We start from the raw sequence: 14,709 nt of genomic DNA on the forward strand, positions 1-14,709 counted from the left end.
CTTCCCCACTGTTTGTATTTGGTCGTAGAAGCTGGAGTGGGCAAAATATTTACTTGGAGGCCTTTCTTTCTTTCTTTTACCTTTTTTATCAGACACAACGTAGAATCACACCAGTTACATAAGTGCAACAATGACAACCTTGATCAAAATGAACCTAACAGTGTGATTTTCCTCTAATGGTCCTCGCTGTTAGTCCAGCTCAATATTAGGCTGTTTTGCGTAATTTGGGACTCTACTATAGGATGGCCCTCCCACACTCATCTTTTATTGTGATCCATGCTGGAATTGTTTAAGGAAAAAAGCTAATATCTTAAAGGTATCTGCCTCGGTGTATTTTCATCTTCTAGTTGGTTTGTTTGAAAATCGCCTCTGTCAGTGCGCCCCAGAGCAGCTGTGGCTGCAATGTAGCTGCCATCACCAGTGTGTGAATGTGTGTGACTGAATGTGTAAAGTGCTGTACAAATACAGGCCATTTACCATTTATATTCCCTGCGTTGAAATTCCTCTAGGTGGCGTTATTGCATTATAATCATATCCTCACTACACTTGTTTTTCACAATTTGCAGTATGCTTGTTTTCTTAGCATTAACTCGGCTTTTGCTCGTTTCCTGTTCACAAAATCTACTCAAAAAGCAAACAAACAAATGAAACAATCTGCATTAAAGCGATGGATACTATTATCACTGGGTTTGTATGGGTGTGCACACAGCTGGCTATATAACTAGAATTCTTCACTCTTTTAACCAAATACTTTTGCAAAGAAACACAATGCTGCCACGGATCCCTCATTAGGGTTTGGCCCATTTACACAGTTAAAATAAAACTCCAGCTCTAGATGAGTTGCTTGAAACTTGGTGGCTGTTAAAAGGCTCATTCCACATCCATTAAATTTCAGTGTGTTCAGGCAGCAGCTGAGATATTTGAGTAAGAAACTAAAGTATATGTCATGTTTTTCATCTTTAGGACCAACTTGATACCAATCATGGGACTATCGTTAGTTTTTCAGTAGAAAATACAAAACTGTCATGCGCCGCGGCGCGCGTGCACAAAAGGATCCAAACGCAGACTCAAGCGCTAGCAGAAAATGACACTTTATTATAACAACAAAAGGCGACCTGGGAAAACCAGAGGAGCAAAACGAGGAACTAAAAAACCCGGGGAAACAATGACGCGAGGAAGCTGGAATCGGGACCGTGAGAGGCTGCAACAGAAAGGGGAGAAGATTACCAGGGAGCCGGGAAGCGGGGGGAACACATCAAAACTGAGTTAGACTAGTTGGCTTACAATTAGAGCGGGAGCGTGGGAGCTCGGGAGGGAAGTCTGTGAGAAGGAAATCCGTGGAGGTAGTGGATGGGCCAGATGATGCACCGGGTGATCCAAATGAGCCGGTCCAATTAAGACTGAATTGTGTGGTTCTAGCTGCCATAACTTAAATAAATAGCATGTAGCCTTGATGTATACAAAAGAGAAACCTTTTTTAATATTCTAACTTTATTGATAAATATTTATTGAGCTTTGAATTAAAGCTGCACATGTAAATCACAGCTGATCACAGTGACATCACACAATTACAGCTTAATGATTACACGATTACTGATACAAGCTTCCAGGCTGGCAGCGGTGCGTGTAATGAAGTCTGTCTCAAAGATAAACATTCAGAATATTTTGTATGAATATAATCTAAGAATATATTAATATATCTTTGAAAATGTCATTAGACAATAGATTACGCACCCAGTTAAGATTAGTCACTTGCACATTTGAAGCTGTTTAATGAAGCTAACAGTATACTATCTGTTACTGCCATTAATTACTTAATCTGTATCCAATATTTGCTTTTGTAAATAACCATGTTTTAAGCACACACAACAGTAAAAATGAACATTTTAGCTTCTTATAACCAAACCTGACACCAGAAAGAATATGATGTCAGTTTAAAGACCTGAGCTCCAGCATCAAGTCTGCCTTTGTTACTCCAACACGTCAGATTAGCATGCTAGCTAAACTATCTGCCGGTCCCCGTATGATGAATGACCTCAGCTGTACTTCACTTATGCAACAGACAAACAAAAGAAAATAAAAAATGAAGTAAGAAAATGAAACCTAGTGTGGCAAATATGCTTTATGTTAACACTAGCTAGCCAGAAATGAATTCATAATATAGATTCTGTCACTGCTAATGAGCTAATAACACAATCTGCTTAGTGTAATGTAAAATTAATCATTGCATTTTACCAAACTGCATAAATATCCATATAGTACACTACACAAACATTTGCACATTTACAGTTTCTAACCTGAGCTTATTTGAAAATAGAAGATATTGACAGCCAGTATATATAAATGAACTGCAGCTAAATTCTGTTTATGATTTACATAATGTGTGGACATATATATATATTGTATATACAGTTTTGTATAGTCAGTTTTTCCACTCAGAAGCTTCATAGCTTGCTCTCGAGAGTCCCGTTGTCTTTTTCTTGAACAACCCCGTTGCGGTAAGATGGTGTAGCTTCACCTTCTGTCTCTTCTGCTGAGGTCGGGATTTTTAGAAAGGGGAAGAAAAGACATTTGTTGTTTACATATGACTACATCTGACACTGTTCAGTGATTTAAGAGTAAAATTATGAAGCCACTACACAGTGTGTAGATGTGTATGCCTGCTGACCTTTGACCTGCCGGGCCAGGAGACGTGGTCCTGCCAGTCCGATACCCAGTGCACCAACTGGAGCTGTGGTCAAGATGGCTAACACCGCTAATGTTAGCACGTCCAAACCAAACTTAATTAAGGCCTCGTCCCCTTCCTCCCTCGCCATGTCCAATGCCTTGGAGCCAATGGCAGCCTAGCACATACAGACATAAATAACTGCTCAGGAGAAGTGCAGATTAACAATGAAGGAATGTATCATTAAAATCACAGAGGTGGTTTTAAGGAAACAAAAAGGTACTTTTTTAGTTCTTAGTCATCTAGATCTAAAGGCCTTTAGATTATAACTAATGGCGAACTAGAACTTCTTTGCATGGTTATTGTAGTAATTTAGGTTTTCGAAGTCAATAAAGAGAATTCAGGAGCCATGTAGGTAGCTAATCAACACCATTACAATCTAATGATTTCAGTGGTTACAAAGAAAAATCTATATGATATTTTAATAGCTGTTTTGACCACCAGTGGCATTTTAGGAGTGTTTAGAGGCTTTATGCAGAAATTTCCGGATAAGTCTGAGGTGCTTCTAGTTCTGGTTTAACCCTGGAGAACCAATGGGGTCAGAGCCGACCCCACTGGTTTCCCTAGAAAACCAATGCACAAATTTGACCCCATGGGTTCTCCAGGGTTAATAAAGTCGGGTACATTATTCTTGAAAAATGAATATCGTCTAGCAGTCTAATATCAGGATTACACACTCACAGACCTGCACAGTAGCTTTAGGCAGCCAGGCCACAGAAATGAAGAGCTTCTCTTTTAGGTTGAATCCTCCATAATGAACCAACAGGAAGGTGACAAGTAGACGGATCACCAGACCAATAAGAATGCAGGCCATACCCAGACCTAAGGTCATAGACACAACAACAAAGAGGAAACCAATATCTTAAATTTCCTCAAGCAGTGAAATGTTTTGCTCTGCAGGTTAAAGCTCTTTGATTACTGGGCCCACTGGGCTCCTAGTAACTGACAACAAAATCTAGACACAAATGGAGCAAAGTCTAACTGAAATATACTGGTAGTATAATGTTCTTACCCACAGTACTTGGGCTGAGTGCTTTAATCGTGATCTCAGCTCCAATCAGGCCAAAGAGAAGTGGCTGAAATACATCCCATGACCGACCCACCATTTCTGCTACTGGTGCCTGATTGTGAAGTTAGAGATACCTGGATTAACCATATTCCATGGTGCCAGCCATTACAAATTATGTTGATTTAGGGTAAACATGGCAAAATCCAAGGGGCGGGATGCAGGTTAAAGTGGTCCTGATATATGATACCTTTTCAGTCTTCCAGCCCAGTGCAGCCAGGAAAGCCAGCACCAGTGTACAGAGACCTCCAGCTCCAGCAAAACCAATAACATGACTGAAGAAGACTGAAAATGTGGACAGACCCAGCAACATGAGGGTCCTCCTCAATACCAGATCCTCCTGCGATCAGACAGAAGATATTAAGGACACATTTTATGAACAATTAAAAAAGGAAAAATCATATTAATAAAAAAATGTCCGACCTGGTCATTGCTGGGGAAGCAGCACAAGAACATGCCCAGGATCATACCAGCTACGATGCCTCCCACCACCTCCAGCAGACCCTTCAGTATGTTCATCCATGTAGAACCTGCAGGACAAACACAACGAGACCATGTAGACTAGAAAAGAACGAACTGAACAGCACAGGACAGAAACATTTTGTCTGACCTGTAGAGAAGGCGATTCCCAAACAAGTAGAGAATCCTGTTATGGCGAGAATATCATCAAAGCTTCCAGCAGCCATCAGGAGGGTGGGGATTCCCTGAAGAACAACACACAGTGACATTAAAGATTCATATTAGAGCACAAGACTTGATCTTTCTTGACTCCCATGGAAGATCTTCGGTTTGTGGATCTTTACTGGAGGAGCCCTAGATCTTTTTGGTGATGGTTTTAGGGATTCTAGTGGTGTATTATAGGTATTGGGGTTGTTGTGAAACCCAATAAGGTGTACAACTCTTTTAGAAGCGTATTGCTACTTAATCAGTATCCTATCAAAGGTTCAAGTGTTGCTTAAGCTGGCTTTAGTAACTTTGTATGAGGTTTTAAGGACCACTGTGGGTCCTTGTAAAGGGGGTAGAGCATGATTAGGGAGCTTAGCAATCACTGAGAAGGTGTTGATGGAGCTCGAGGATCTCTAGAGGCCCCTATATTGATTTTATTAATGGTGTCAATTGTTATGTAATGTTTACAGTCCTGCAGGTGGTTCTGCTGTTATTTTTATTTTATACTTGCTCTGCATAAGCCCACACAGATGATGTGTCATGTCTATAGACTCATCTCAGGCTCATCTCTTTTTCCACCCATACGCTGCCCCTTGTGGCAGGATGAACCTTTCATCAGTCAAATGTGGTGATGATAGTAACGGGTGATAATTTACCTTCTCCACTCCATATCCTTCTCTCTGCAGGAGCAGCATTGAAGGAACAACAACTGCTGGAGAAACGGCAGCCAGTACAAAACTGCACAAACACAAATATCACAGGCACAATGAGTGTCACTTTACTTACTTTGAATCTAGTCATACAGAAAGAAATGGCTGTGTGTGTGTGTGTGTGCGCGCACAAATTACCCCAGTATGAAACCCCAAACCCATGGCAGACCCAGCAGGAAGTGAGAAACCACAGCAACAATGCAGGCTTCCACCATACAGGGTCCAACTGCAACACGTACGCACACTGCTTTCAGTCGACTTAAAGCCTGCATGCAAACACAGATTTAAGAGACTGCATTTGATTTTCTGTGTGTAACTACCAGCATGTCAGAAACTTAGACTGATATTTGAATGTTTGTGTACCTCAGGGTTGAGGCCCAGACCAGCCCTGGTCAGGATGATGGACAAGGCGATGTTCCTCAGAGCTGCAGACCAGTGAGTGTCAATGAAGATGGCGTCCGTTATGTAAGGAACGTTACGCAACAGCAGACCCGCCAGCAGCATACCTACACACATGCGCGCACACATACACAGGTTTTTACATGGTTGCCACGCTTGTACCCCAGCTAACATAATCTGTGCACTTTAAAATACAATGATTCAACATGCATCTGAAATTACAATTAAATTCTTTTTATCTACAAATGCTGGCAAATACAGTATGTTAGAATAAAGGGGTAACAATTCATGTTTTACTGGAATTAAAAAAATAATTACAGTAATTTTAAGTAGTGTATCAATTTTTAAGTAATTTACACTATGCTGTACTTTTAGAGGTGCAGGCTTTATTATTAGGGGATTCGCTTTGCCTTTGATTTCTTATTATGTTGGTGTGTATCACTATTCAAATGGCCCTTTATATCACAAAACATATGAGAAGGATTTTTCTCCCTTTCCTACAAGAAAAAATACACAAATGCCATGAAACACTGAACGGCAAAGGCCCATCTGACAATGATGGAGCCAACTCAAACACTCTTCAACCATCAAAACTGTCCTATCCCAGCAAAAGGACTTTAGGAAAACTACAAAAAAAATAGTGGGTAGTAAAGTAGTGGATTTTCTTCTTTTCACTTATTTTCATATGTATGATGAAGGAGTGGGATTTTTTTTAAAACTTTTTTGGTAAATAAACCGTAAATTGGTAAATTATTCGAATAACTTACATTGTAATTATTTCTTAAAAAACTTGAATTGTGTTTGTAGGTAAATATAATTTAATCATAATTTCAGATAAAACACACAGAGAATCAATTTAATTCCAGGGGAATTACAGCCACATGCTGTATTATAAAGTTCTACCTAATCACTTTGTCTAATTAAATCATCATCAAATGGACCTGCGTCTCCTCAAAGCAGTGATTGGTCCAGTGCTTCCACCTTTGCATTTTTGCTTACTTCTAATGTCACCATTTTCTCTTCTAATTGACTCAAGGAGAATGGATGAACTCCAAGAGAGAGCACAAATCACCCTCTACTGTTTATGCTGCATATTGCAGCACAACACAGACACACAAGCATAACTGCTGGGGAGATCTACATCAGAGGCTCTTAACACAGATTTTATACTAGCTTAAACTAGAGCTGGGCGATAAACGATAACGATATGTATTGCAAAATAACTTTTTCTCGATAGAAAAATGAAACTATTGCGATCGACCTCATCTCTCTCTCTCTTCCTCTCTTATAAAAAGAATGAATAGCCAATACAAATTAAGCAGCACAGAGCCGAACCAATCACAGCCGCAGCGTCACGTCACCTAACTTGTTATGTACAGCTCAAGTGCCAAGCCGCACATGTGTATTTGTTTGGGAAGCAGCCAGCCGCCGTGCCGGGTAATGGAGGAAATGGGTGTGCCGACTAGAGAAAAATCAACCGAGCGTGACCGAAGGTTACCGAAGAGAAAACAGATGACGGATGCCGGAGAGATTGTCAAAAGGAAAGGCCAGAGAAGTTCTGTAGTGTGGAGGTATTTCGGCTATTTCAAGTCTGACAAAAAACAGTAATGCACACTGTAAATTGTGCCAAAAGCAAGTTTCCACAAAGTCTGGAAATACAACAAACCTTTTTTATCACCTGAAGCAGTGCCACCCACTAGAGCACGCTCAATCTCTGACTGAAAGCACTAATTCGTCATCGAAAACAACCAGGAGAATCCCTGCGAAGCAGCAACAGTCAATTGAGTCGGCTTTCTCCAGCGTCTTACCATATGACAAAAAAGCTAAGAGGCATAGCAAAATAACGAATGCCATAGCTTACTGTCTTGCTAAAGACATGCAGCAATAAACACAGTCGACAATGAAGGATTCAAGCAGCTAATTAAGGTAATGGATCCTCGTTACCATCTCCTTGAACATAAACATTTCTCTCAGACAGCGCTTCCAAAGCAATATTATATAAGTTAGTCAATTTTGTCTCTTCTTCTGTAAAATTAACTAAGATTTATTTTTAGAATTAATATTTTGTTTCTAAGTGGAATTGACAATTTAGTCTGTTTTGTTTGTTCTATTTTGAAACTTAAATGCTTTAGCGGCTACCTTTTGTGTAGTTTGTAATATTTGCCTTTATTTTGCCTAAACTGAAGCCTCATTTTAAGCACATCTACCCTGTTGAACTTATTATGGGAAATAAATATTTAAATCAAAACAAGCTGCTGGTTATTTCACATTTTACTTGTGAGCAACGGCACATTTAAATCTTACAAATATAGTTATTTGGCTGATATCGTGATATATATCGTTATCGCCTGAAATGAAAAAAACATATCGTGATATGACAAAAATTTTATATCGCCCAGCTGTAGCTTAAACTACAAAAGGAATGAGTGATTGGGCTGTACCAAGCAGTGGAGGGAAGGGGGGCAGTGTGGGCAGCTGGATCATTCCCACCAGCTTCCCTCCCAGCACGGAGCAGATGAAGAGGATGATGATGCCGAACAGGTTCCCTCCAGGTAAACACTCTTTTCCCGTGATGGACCAGACGACTCCGAACAGCAGAGCAAACAAACAGACTGCGAGCAGACGTGACATCCCATTAAGATTCAGTTTGACAGGACACATTTACACAGTGCTGCTGGTCAGGTAGAGTATTTAATGAAGAGGTATCAGGCATCATGAGTGTTCGTTACCTTTGGTGATGAGCAGGTTGACGATTCCCCGAGGTCGAGGACATCTGTCCTTCAGACTGATACAGGACGCGCAGCAGGAAGAGTCAGACGATGGCGTCTTCATCTGTTCATTAGATGTTTTTTCAGTTTCTGATTTTCATCTAATATATATAATCAGGTCTTAATCACTATGTCACACTTGCCTAGATACTAGTTGGCGACAACATAGCAACCAGTGATCGCTAGGGAAAAGGTGTATTCCTGACAAGCTGGTGACTGGTTGCTGAAGGTTGCCCACTGTTGCTAGTTGTAAAGATGTAAATTATGCCACCCTGGAGGTCTCCTGTTACCTGCTTTGGTCACAGCAACAGATTGCTGCAGACACCAGTAGTTTGCGTAGAAGACGCCAGCTTGTCTGAACTATTGCCAAATGTAGAACATTTGTCTTTCAAGAAAAACGTTTTCATTTTTGCTGCAACCTACAACTTGCAACTTATTCCACCTAGAGACACCTAGCAACCACCGACCAACTGTTCGGGAAATATAACATTTTTTCATTTCCATTTTTATATACCGGCCTTTCTCTCGGTCAGCGCAGTGACCTACTGAGTCTTCAGCAATAAGTTAAACAGTGTCTGCCAGCAAACTCCAGCAACCAGATGGTGAATTTTCGTTTTTCCCTAGCAACAGACTGTTTCTAGGACATCGCCAACCAGTCCCTACACTTGTGTGACTGAGCCCTTACAGGACACAACGCCTAAACTACGAACTTTATTATCATTAATATTCATGAGAACTTTAAACCCTCAACTACAACCTGAGGTTTCATTAGAGTGAGGTTGCATTGGATCCATCTGTAGTTGCTAAAAGAGCACAGATTCAGTAACTATAAGGTGTTACCCTTCAAATTAAGTGTCTTATATGAATTTTGTCCTTGGAATTCTTATGTTATAACATTTGGAAAGGAAAATTCCCAATAAATGGGTAGAAACTGTCTTAATAACAACAATTCTTGGTCCTTCACTCTGACTCCAAAGTGTTTTTTACACATATTTTCACATGTAGAGCCCACAGCCCAGAGGTTAGCTGCAGTTCTCATGTGTCCACCTACATTCAGTCTAAACCTTAAAAATTACAGAGCCCCAACACTTGCATATGTTTTCTATAAATAGACGGCCTTTCTCAGAGCTCAGAGGTGAACCACACTCACCGTGGTCGTGTCGTCCGGCTCCTCCGTCTTCCTCCGGGGCAGGACGGTGATCTCTCTGTCCTCTTGACCAGCCTGAACTTTACTCCCTACCTTTACCAGAAACGTGCATGTGTACAAAAGTGAGAGAGAGAGAGAGAGAGAGAGTGGGTTTAGAGACGTGGGCTGTAGGGTTTTGTCCTTTGTCCTCTTCAGCCAAACCTCTTGAAGCAGGTGAATTTCAATGGTTGACGAATTACTAAGGTCCTAGAAGTTACTCTGTTTGCTCTTTATGTTTTCCTCAGTACTTCCCAGATTTTCTTTAAAAGTTGGCAAAAGACTGCTGATTTAGAGATGCAGGACTTTGTTCGTGTTCAGAGATCTTTTTAAAAATAGTAATAATTTTGTTATAACGTTTAAGTGATGAGGTAAACAGAAAGAAATAGGAAAACCAACAAAAATAAAGTAAAGAGAAATAAAACTGGTATGGAAGAACCACCAAAAACAGAGAGCGCTGTAAAATAATTGAAAGCTGATTTCCAAAAGACAATCAAAGGCAGTAAAAGATCATAAAGGATTCAATCACAGCAAAACACCAATACTTCTGTGAGCCTTATCTCCTCAGGCTGGTCATTTCAAAGCTGGAAAGCCCTGATGGAAACATTTATGGTCACCCTTTAGATATATAACAAGCCTCATCTTTGGAGGATCGGAAGGTGCCAACAAGCTCATAACATATGGGGTCCACTCTCTTCTGTATGTCACATAAATCTTAAAAATCCATGAATTATTTAAACTTATCCAGTTTAGGCTCTCTGCAACATATATTAGGGGACACCAATAAACCAAATACCACAAAGTTGCTTTTGCAGTTTTTGAGTAGAGTCATGCTTTAAAAGTCTGACTAGTACAAGGCCAGCCACCTCATTCTTGCAGGTTACTACAACGGCTGCAGAAGCACCAAACTGCTGTGAACCAACTACATTAATTGGGCTCATGCTGCAAAAACTTGTCAGTGATTATTTTTTTTATCACTATATTGTATGACTCCCAAGGTCAAAAACCTTTATTGAATATTGTGACGTAGCTGTGTGGTGTAATCTCTGATCGGGTCATGTGATGGCTTCCTTACTGACATACCTCCTAAAAGTCAGATAACGCAGCCAAGAAACTGGGGTGTGTTCATCATGGTGTGCTGGTATTGGTTGTTGTTGGTCTGCCCATTTGCCCCACTAACCTGTGGAAGGCCACGCCTCCACCGTGACACTGAGTGAGCACATGTCAAAGAGGAACGCACACCTATTCCTCTGTTTGTCTGTTTACTAGACAAAGAGTTATTGTTTCATCCCATCAGTCACTAAACTATCCCACCTCTCACACACATACAGATCATGAAAAATGTCAACATTTGACATTTTATGGCTCTGGACCCTCACTAATGTCTAAAGTCCGCTGGTTTCCAGTTGATCTATCCAACCTTTTATGTTTTCAGAAGAACTTTGATGATTTCTAAACACTCTGCAGCCACATGGGTGATTTACAGCTTAAATGTGACAGACAGCCATTAAAGTAAAGCTGAGTTTGTTTCTAAGAATAACAGAATAAGTACATGGGTGTTTAATGTTTGGTGATCCATTTTCATGAACTTAACAACTTTTTATGATCAAATAGCAGCTTATCTGTACCTCTAAATCTGTTAATTGTTTTATGATCTGTCGTTGCCATACATTGGTCCACTGTGACATGTGATCGCGTTACTGCTCCGGCCTTCCTTCACTTTATATGGTTAAAATGACCTTTACTGAAGCGCCAAGGGCCAACTGGAGGTGGACGGTGTGAAATATCAACACGCTGCATTAAAACTATGAAATACGTGAGAAATCCTGCTTTACACAAAGTGTTGTCAACCTAATGTATTTCAAGTGTCTTGTGTTTGTTTAGTGCATATATGGCAGACATAGTTTATGATTTATTATCAATAGTCTTAGATCCTCTGCCCTCTTTTCTTGAACAGAGATATCCATCTGATCATCAGCCCGTCAGCATTTCAAGTTCCAGGTAAATGACTCCTGGTCATTTAGCAGCTCTGCTTTGAGTGGCTGTTGGTTTTTGGCCTCTGCGTTTCCCATATTCATAGTTTATAGTTAAGTCTGGCTTTGAGGCTACAACAGCTCAGGCAGGTCTCTCTGGTCCTTATTCTCACTCACTTGTTTTATTGTCAGTCAGGAAACTTGTGCCAGTTATTCAGTTGTTCAACTGCTCATGAATGCAAATATTACATCAGCAAGTTACATGGTGACGACTCAAGATGACCTGCTGAAACTCAAAGAGACTTTGGTTATCAGAGTATTTCATAAACTGCTGATCTGTTGGGATTTTCCCGCACAGCCAACTCTAAGGTTTACAGAGAATCATCTGAAAAACAGAAAACATCCAATGGTCTTCTGGTCTCTGGATGAAAATGCCTCAGTGATGTCAGAGGTCAGACTGCTTCGAGCTAACAAGAAGGCAACGCTAGATCAAAGGCATGCAGAAGAGCACCTCTGAATGCACAGCGTGTTGAACTTTGAAGCTAGCAATCAACAGAAGTCTGCACTGGGTGCACTCCAGAGAGCTAAGAACTAAAGCTACAATTCACAGACTCATCAAAATTGGACAGTAGACGGTTGGACAAATGTTTCCTGGTCTGATGAGTCTCAGTTTCTGTTGCAACATTCAGGCAGGGTCAGAGCGTGGATCCATCCTGCCTTACATCACCTGTTCAAGCTGCCAGTAGTGTGGGAGAGATTTCCTTGGTACACTTTATAAATGGCCATCCCTCCATGAACACAGTGGACCCATCAGAAGACGGGAACACAGGTACATCTCAAACAGACTTTAAAGTGACCATCTCCAGTCTTGGATGACAAACTGGTCACACATACTGGGTTAGTTTGATGGCTGGAGCAGTTGTGTTTTCTTTACCATGTCAGAGCAGAAATAGAAGGAAAGATAAAGTTGTAGGCCACGTGACTCCACGTGTGTGGTTTTAATAGGTGGATGTTTTGTGTGACGTGAACGGTCGGTGGTACCTCAGCCTGTTCCTGCTGCAGCCCGACGTCGCTCACCCGAAGGTAACGCTTGGTGGCCTCTTCATCCATCATCTGAAACAATCACGCATTTCTTCTCATATATGTGAGGAGCCGCATTTAAATATTTCAAGTCTGATTTCAAACTCACAAAGTCACTAATGCTAAATGCTATTGAAGTCCAATCAAGTAAGAATACTCAACAATGAAAGCATGCTTGTGTGTTCTGCCCATACTTAGTTTTTGAACTCATTGAAAATGTCATGAAAATCATGAACAAAATGACCATACAGAAAATCTTCATCTAAATCCTTATTTCAATCACCTTTTTAACATTTTATTAAAGATGTTGCACATTTCATCTGAGAGGATATTTCAGTTCTAAAAGCTCATGGAGAGTCACACTGCAGGCGGTCCAGAGACTCGCTGAGCCGCCCTGTAATCATGTAAGTAGGTGCACTTTAGTCCCAGCAACACCTTTAATCACGGATACTTTTCATTGTTATTACCAATCAAAACTGCCCGCTGCAACCCTTTCGCTCTTCTCTGCGGTTGATGAATGGACCAACAGCAGTACAAGCGAGAGTGACGCACACACTAGTCGGTCCACATACAGGCCTCCATTTGTGCACCGCCTCCATCTGACATCAGCTTTTTGCAGGCAGACAGGCCATCCCAAGACTGCGGTGGACAGCGAACGCACCACCTCTGCTTCACCAGAAATTCCACTTAATGCTGTCCTGAGATCCCTTCTCATCCAATTTAATCTCCACTCACACCTTAGCCAATGTGCTCCTAATGCCTCACATGACTGTAGGGCGATCAGCGACTCATAAGAAATTCACTTTAATGACCCACACCTTGATTCCCACCTTGGCCTCTGTGACCCCTAACGATTCTCATGATTACAGGGTTGAACCATCTGCAAGGTGACTCTCCAACAACGAGTCTCCACCAGCTTTTAGACCTGAACAAACCTCTTGGATGGATAAACGGTGAAACTTCTCCAAGAACCTGAAAAGAAGCCCAAACTCAAGAAGCACCCGGAGTGCCTTCTTCAAAGGTTTTAACGCCAGCTGATGATTGTTATTGTCGACATGCTGATAATCCTCACTATAGATTACCAGACTTAACAGATTAGAAAAAGCTTACACTCGGAAATCTTTCGTCTTTAACGCCACCCTTACTGTAATCTCTTAATCTACTGCATGACTAATAACTGAAGCCTTCAGAAAAGCAAAGTTACATAAAATGTGCAGTTTTACCTGGAAATACAGTGATGTAGGAGTAAGACATGTCAGGCAAACTTTAACTTATTTCTAATAGAAATTATTTGTTTAAATAAACAGTTTCCTGTAAAATCTCATATGCAGTCTTTTCTCTTAAAAACGTGAAAATTGGCATTTCAAGTAAAATAAATACTTGATCAACACACTGCTTTATTAATTGTGCGTAAGCAAAAGTCAAATAGTATAGTCCAACTACTCTCTATTTCCACTTCAGGTCTTTTCAGCCCATCACAGAAATCTCCACGTAAACCCAAAACAAAAGGACAAATGTTCCCTCCAGTCCCAGCTGACAGCTTCACTGAAACCTCACACACTTCCCATCACGTACCCATAAAAGCTGAAATATTCTCATTTTCTCAGGCTCTTACCTCGAGCTGATGAAAAGTTGTGTGACTGGAACAAAGAGGAAAACACAGCAGGCGACTTAGTCATCGAGCAGCAACAAGAGACGGCGGAAGCGAGTGTCTGCCGCGTGTTAACAACAGACGGTTTTAACTCCGTTGTGTTTGTCGCCGTGCAGAATGACAGACGTCACACACAGACACACACGCGTGGTAAAGCCTGGCATTATGGGAACACAGGTCGCAGTAACCCTGAGTCCTCTGTATTAATGCCAGGCTGCAGGGCAGCAGACACAAACATTATCATACACATAATAGCAGGTGTGTGTCCGTGTGTGCGCACACGCAGCACTGACTGCACATTTACACTGCACGCCTGACGTTAACACGCCGCGCGCAGGTGCTGAGGTGACGGCCAGCTTTGACCTTTTTGTAGAAGCTGAAATGTTCGTGTGAGGAGTTAAATCAGAGCTGAGAGGCGCGATGAAACCACTGCTTTGTGATCCAAAAACCACACCTGTGCACGCACGTATCTGAGGATTAGTGGTTTG

The 14,709-nt window shown here is 41.2% G+C and overlaps 1 protein-coding gene across 2 annotated transcripts; it reads right to left on the reverse strand.

The window, feature by feature from the left end:
• Positions 1-1,490: 1,490 nt before the first annotated feature.
• On the reverse strand, positions 1,491-14,480 carry LOC146521250 (sodium/hydrogen exchanger 9B2-like). Of its 2 annotated transcripts, none has more exons than XM_085154988.1 (15): positions 14,186-14,480; positions 12,532-12,603; positions 9,485-9,574; positions 8,296-8,398; positions 8,008-8,178; positions 5,531-5,673; positions 5,306-5,433; positions 5,114-5,195; positions 4,402-4,495; positions 4,215-4,321; positions 3,982-4,131; positions 3,738-3,846; positions 3,411-3,547; positions 2,669-2,843; positions 1,491-2,533 (listed from the first exon to the last, which is right to left on the reverse strand). In XM_085154988.1, the coding sequence occupies exons 2-15, from the start codon at positions 12,601-12,603 to the stop codon at positions 2,445-2,447; spliced, it is 1,650 nt and encodes a 549-aa protein (XP_085011114.1). In that variant the 5' UTR covers positions 14,186-14,480; the 3' UTR covers positions 1,491-2,444. The 2 variants fall into 2 exon arrangements, with proteins under 2 accessions (XP_085011114.1, XP_085011115.1); XM_085154989.1 differs by having other exon boundaries at positions 1,491-2,530; positions 14,186-14,455.
• Positions 14,481-14,709: the final 229 nt, after the last annotated feature.

Source organism: Neolamprologus multifasciatus, chromosome 3 (genome assembly GCF_963576455.1).
Source record: "Neolamprologus multifasciatus chromosome 3, fNeoMul1.2, whole genome shotgun sequence".
NCBI lineage: Eukaryota > Metazoa > Chordata > Actinopteri > Cichliformes > Cichlidae > Neolamprologus > Neolamprologus multifasciatus.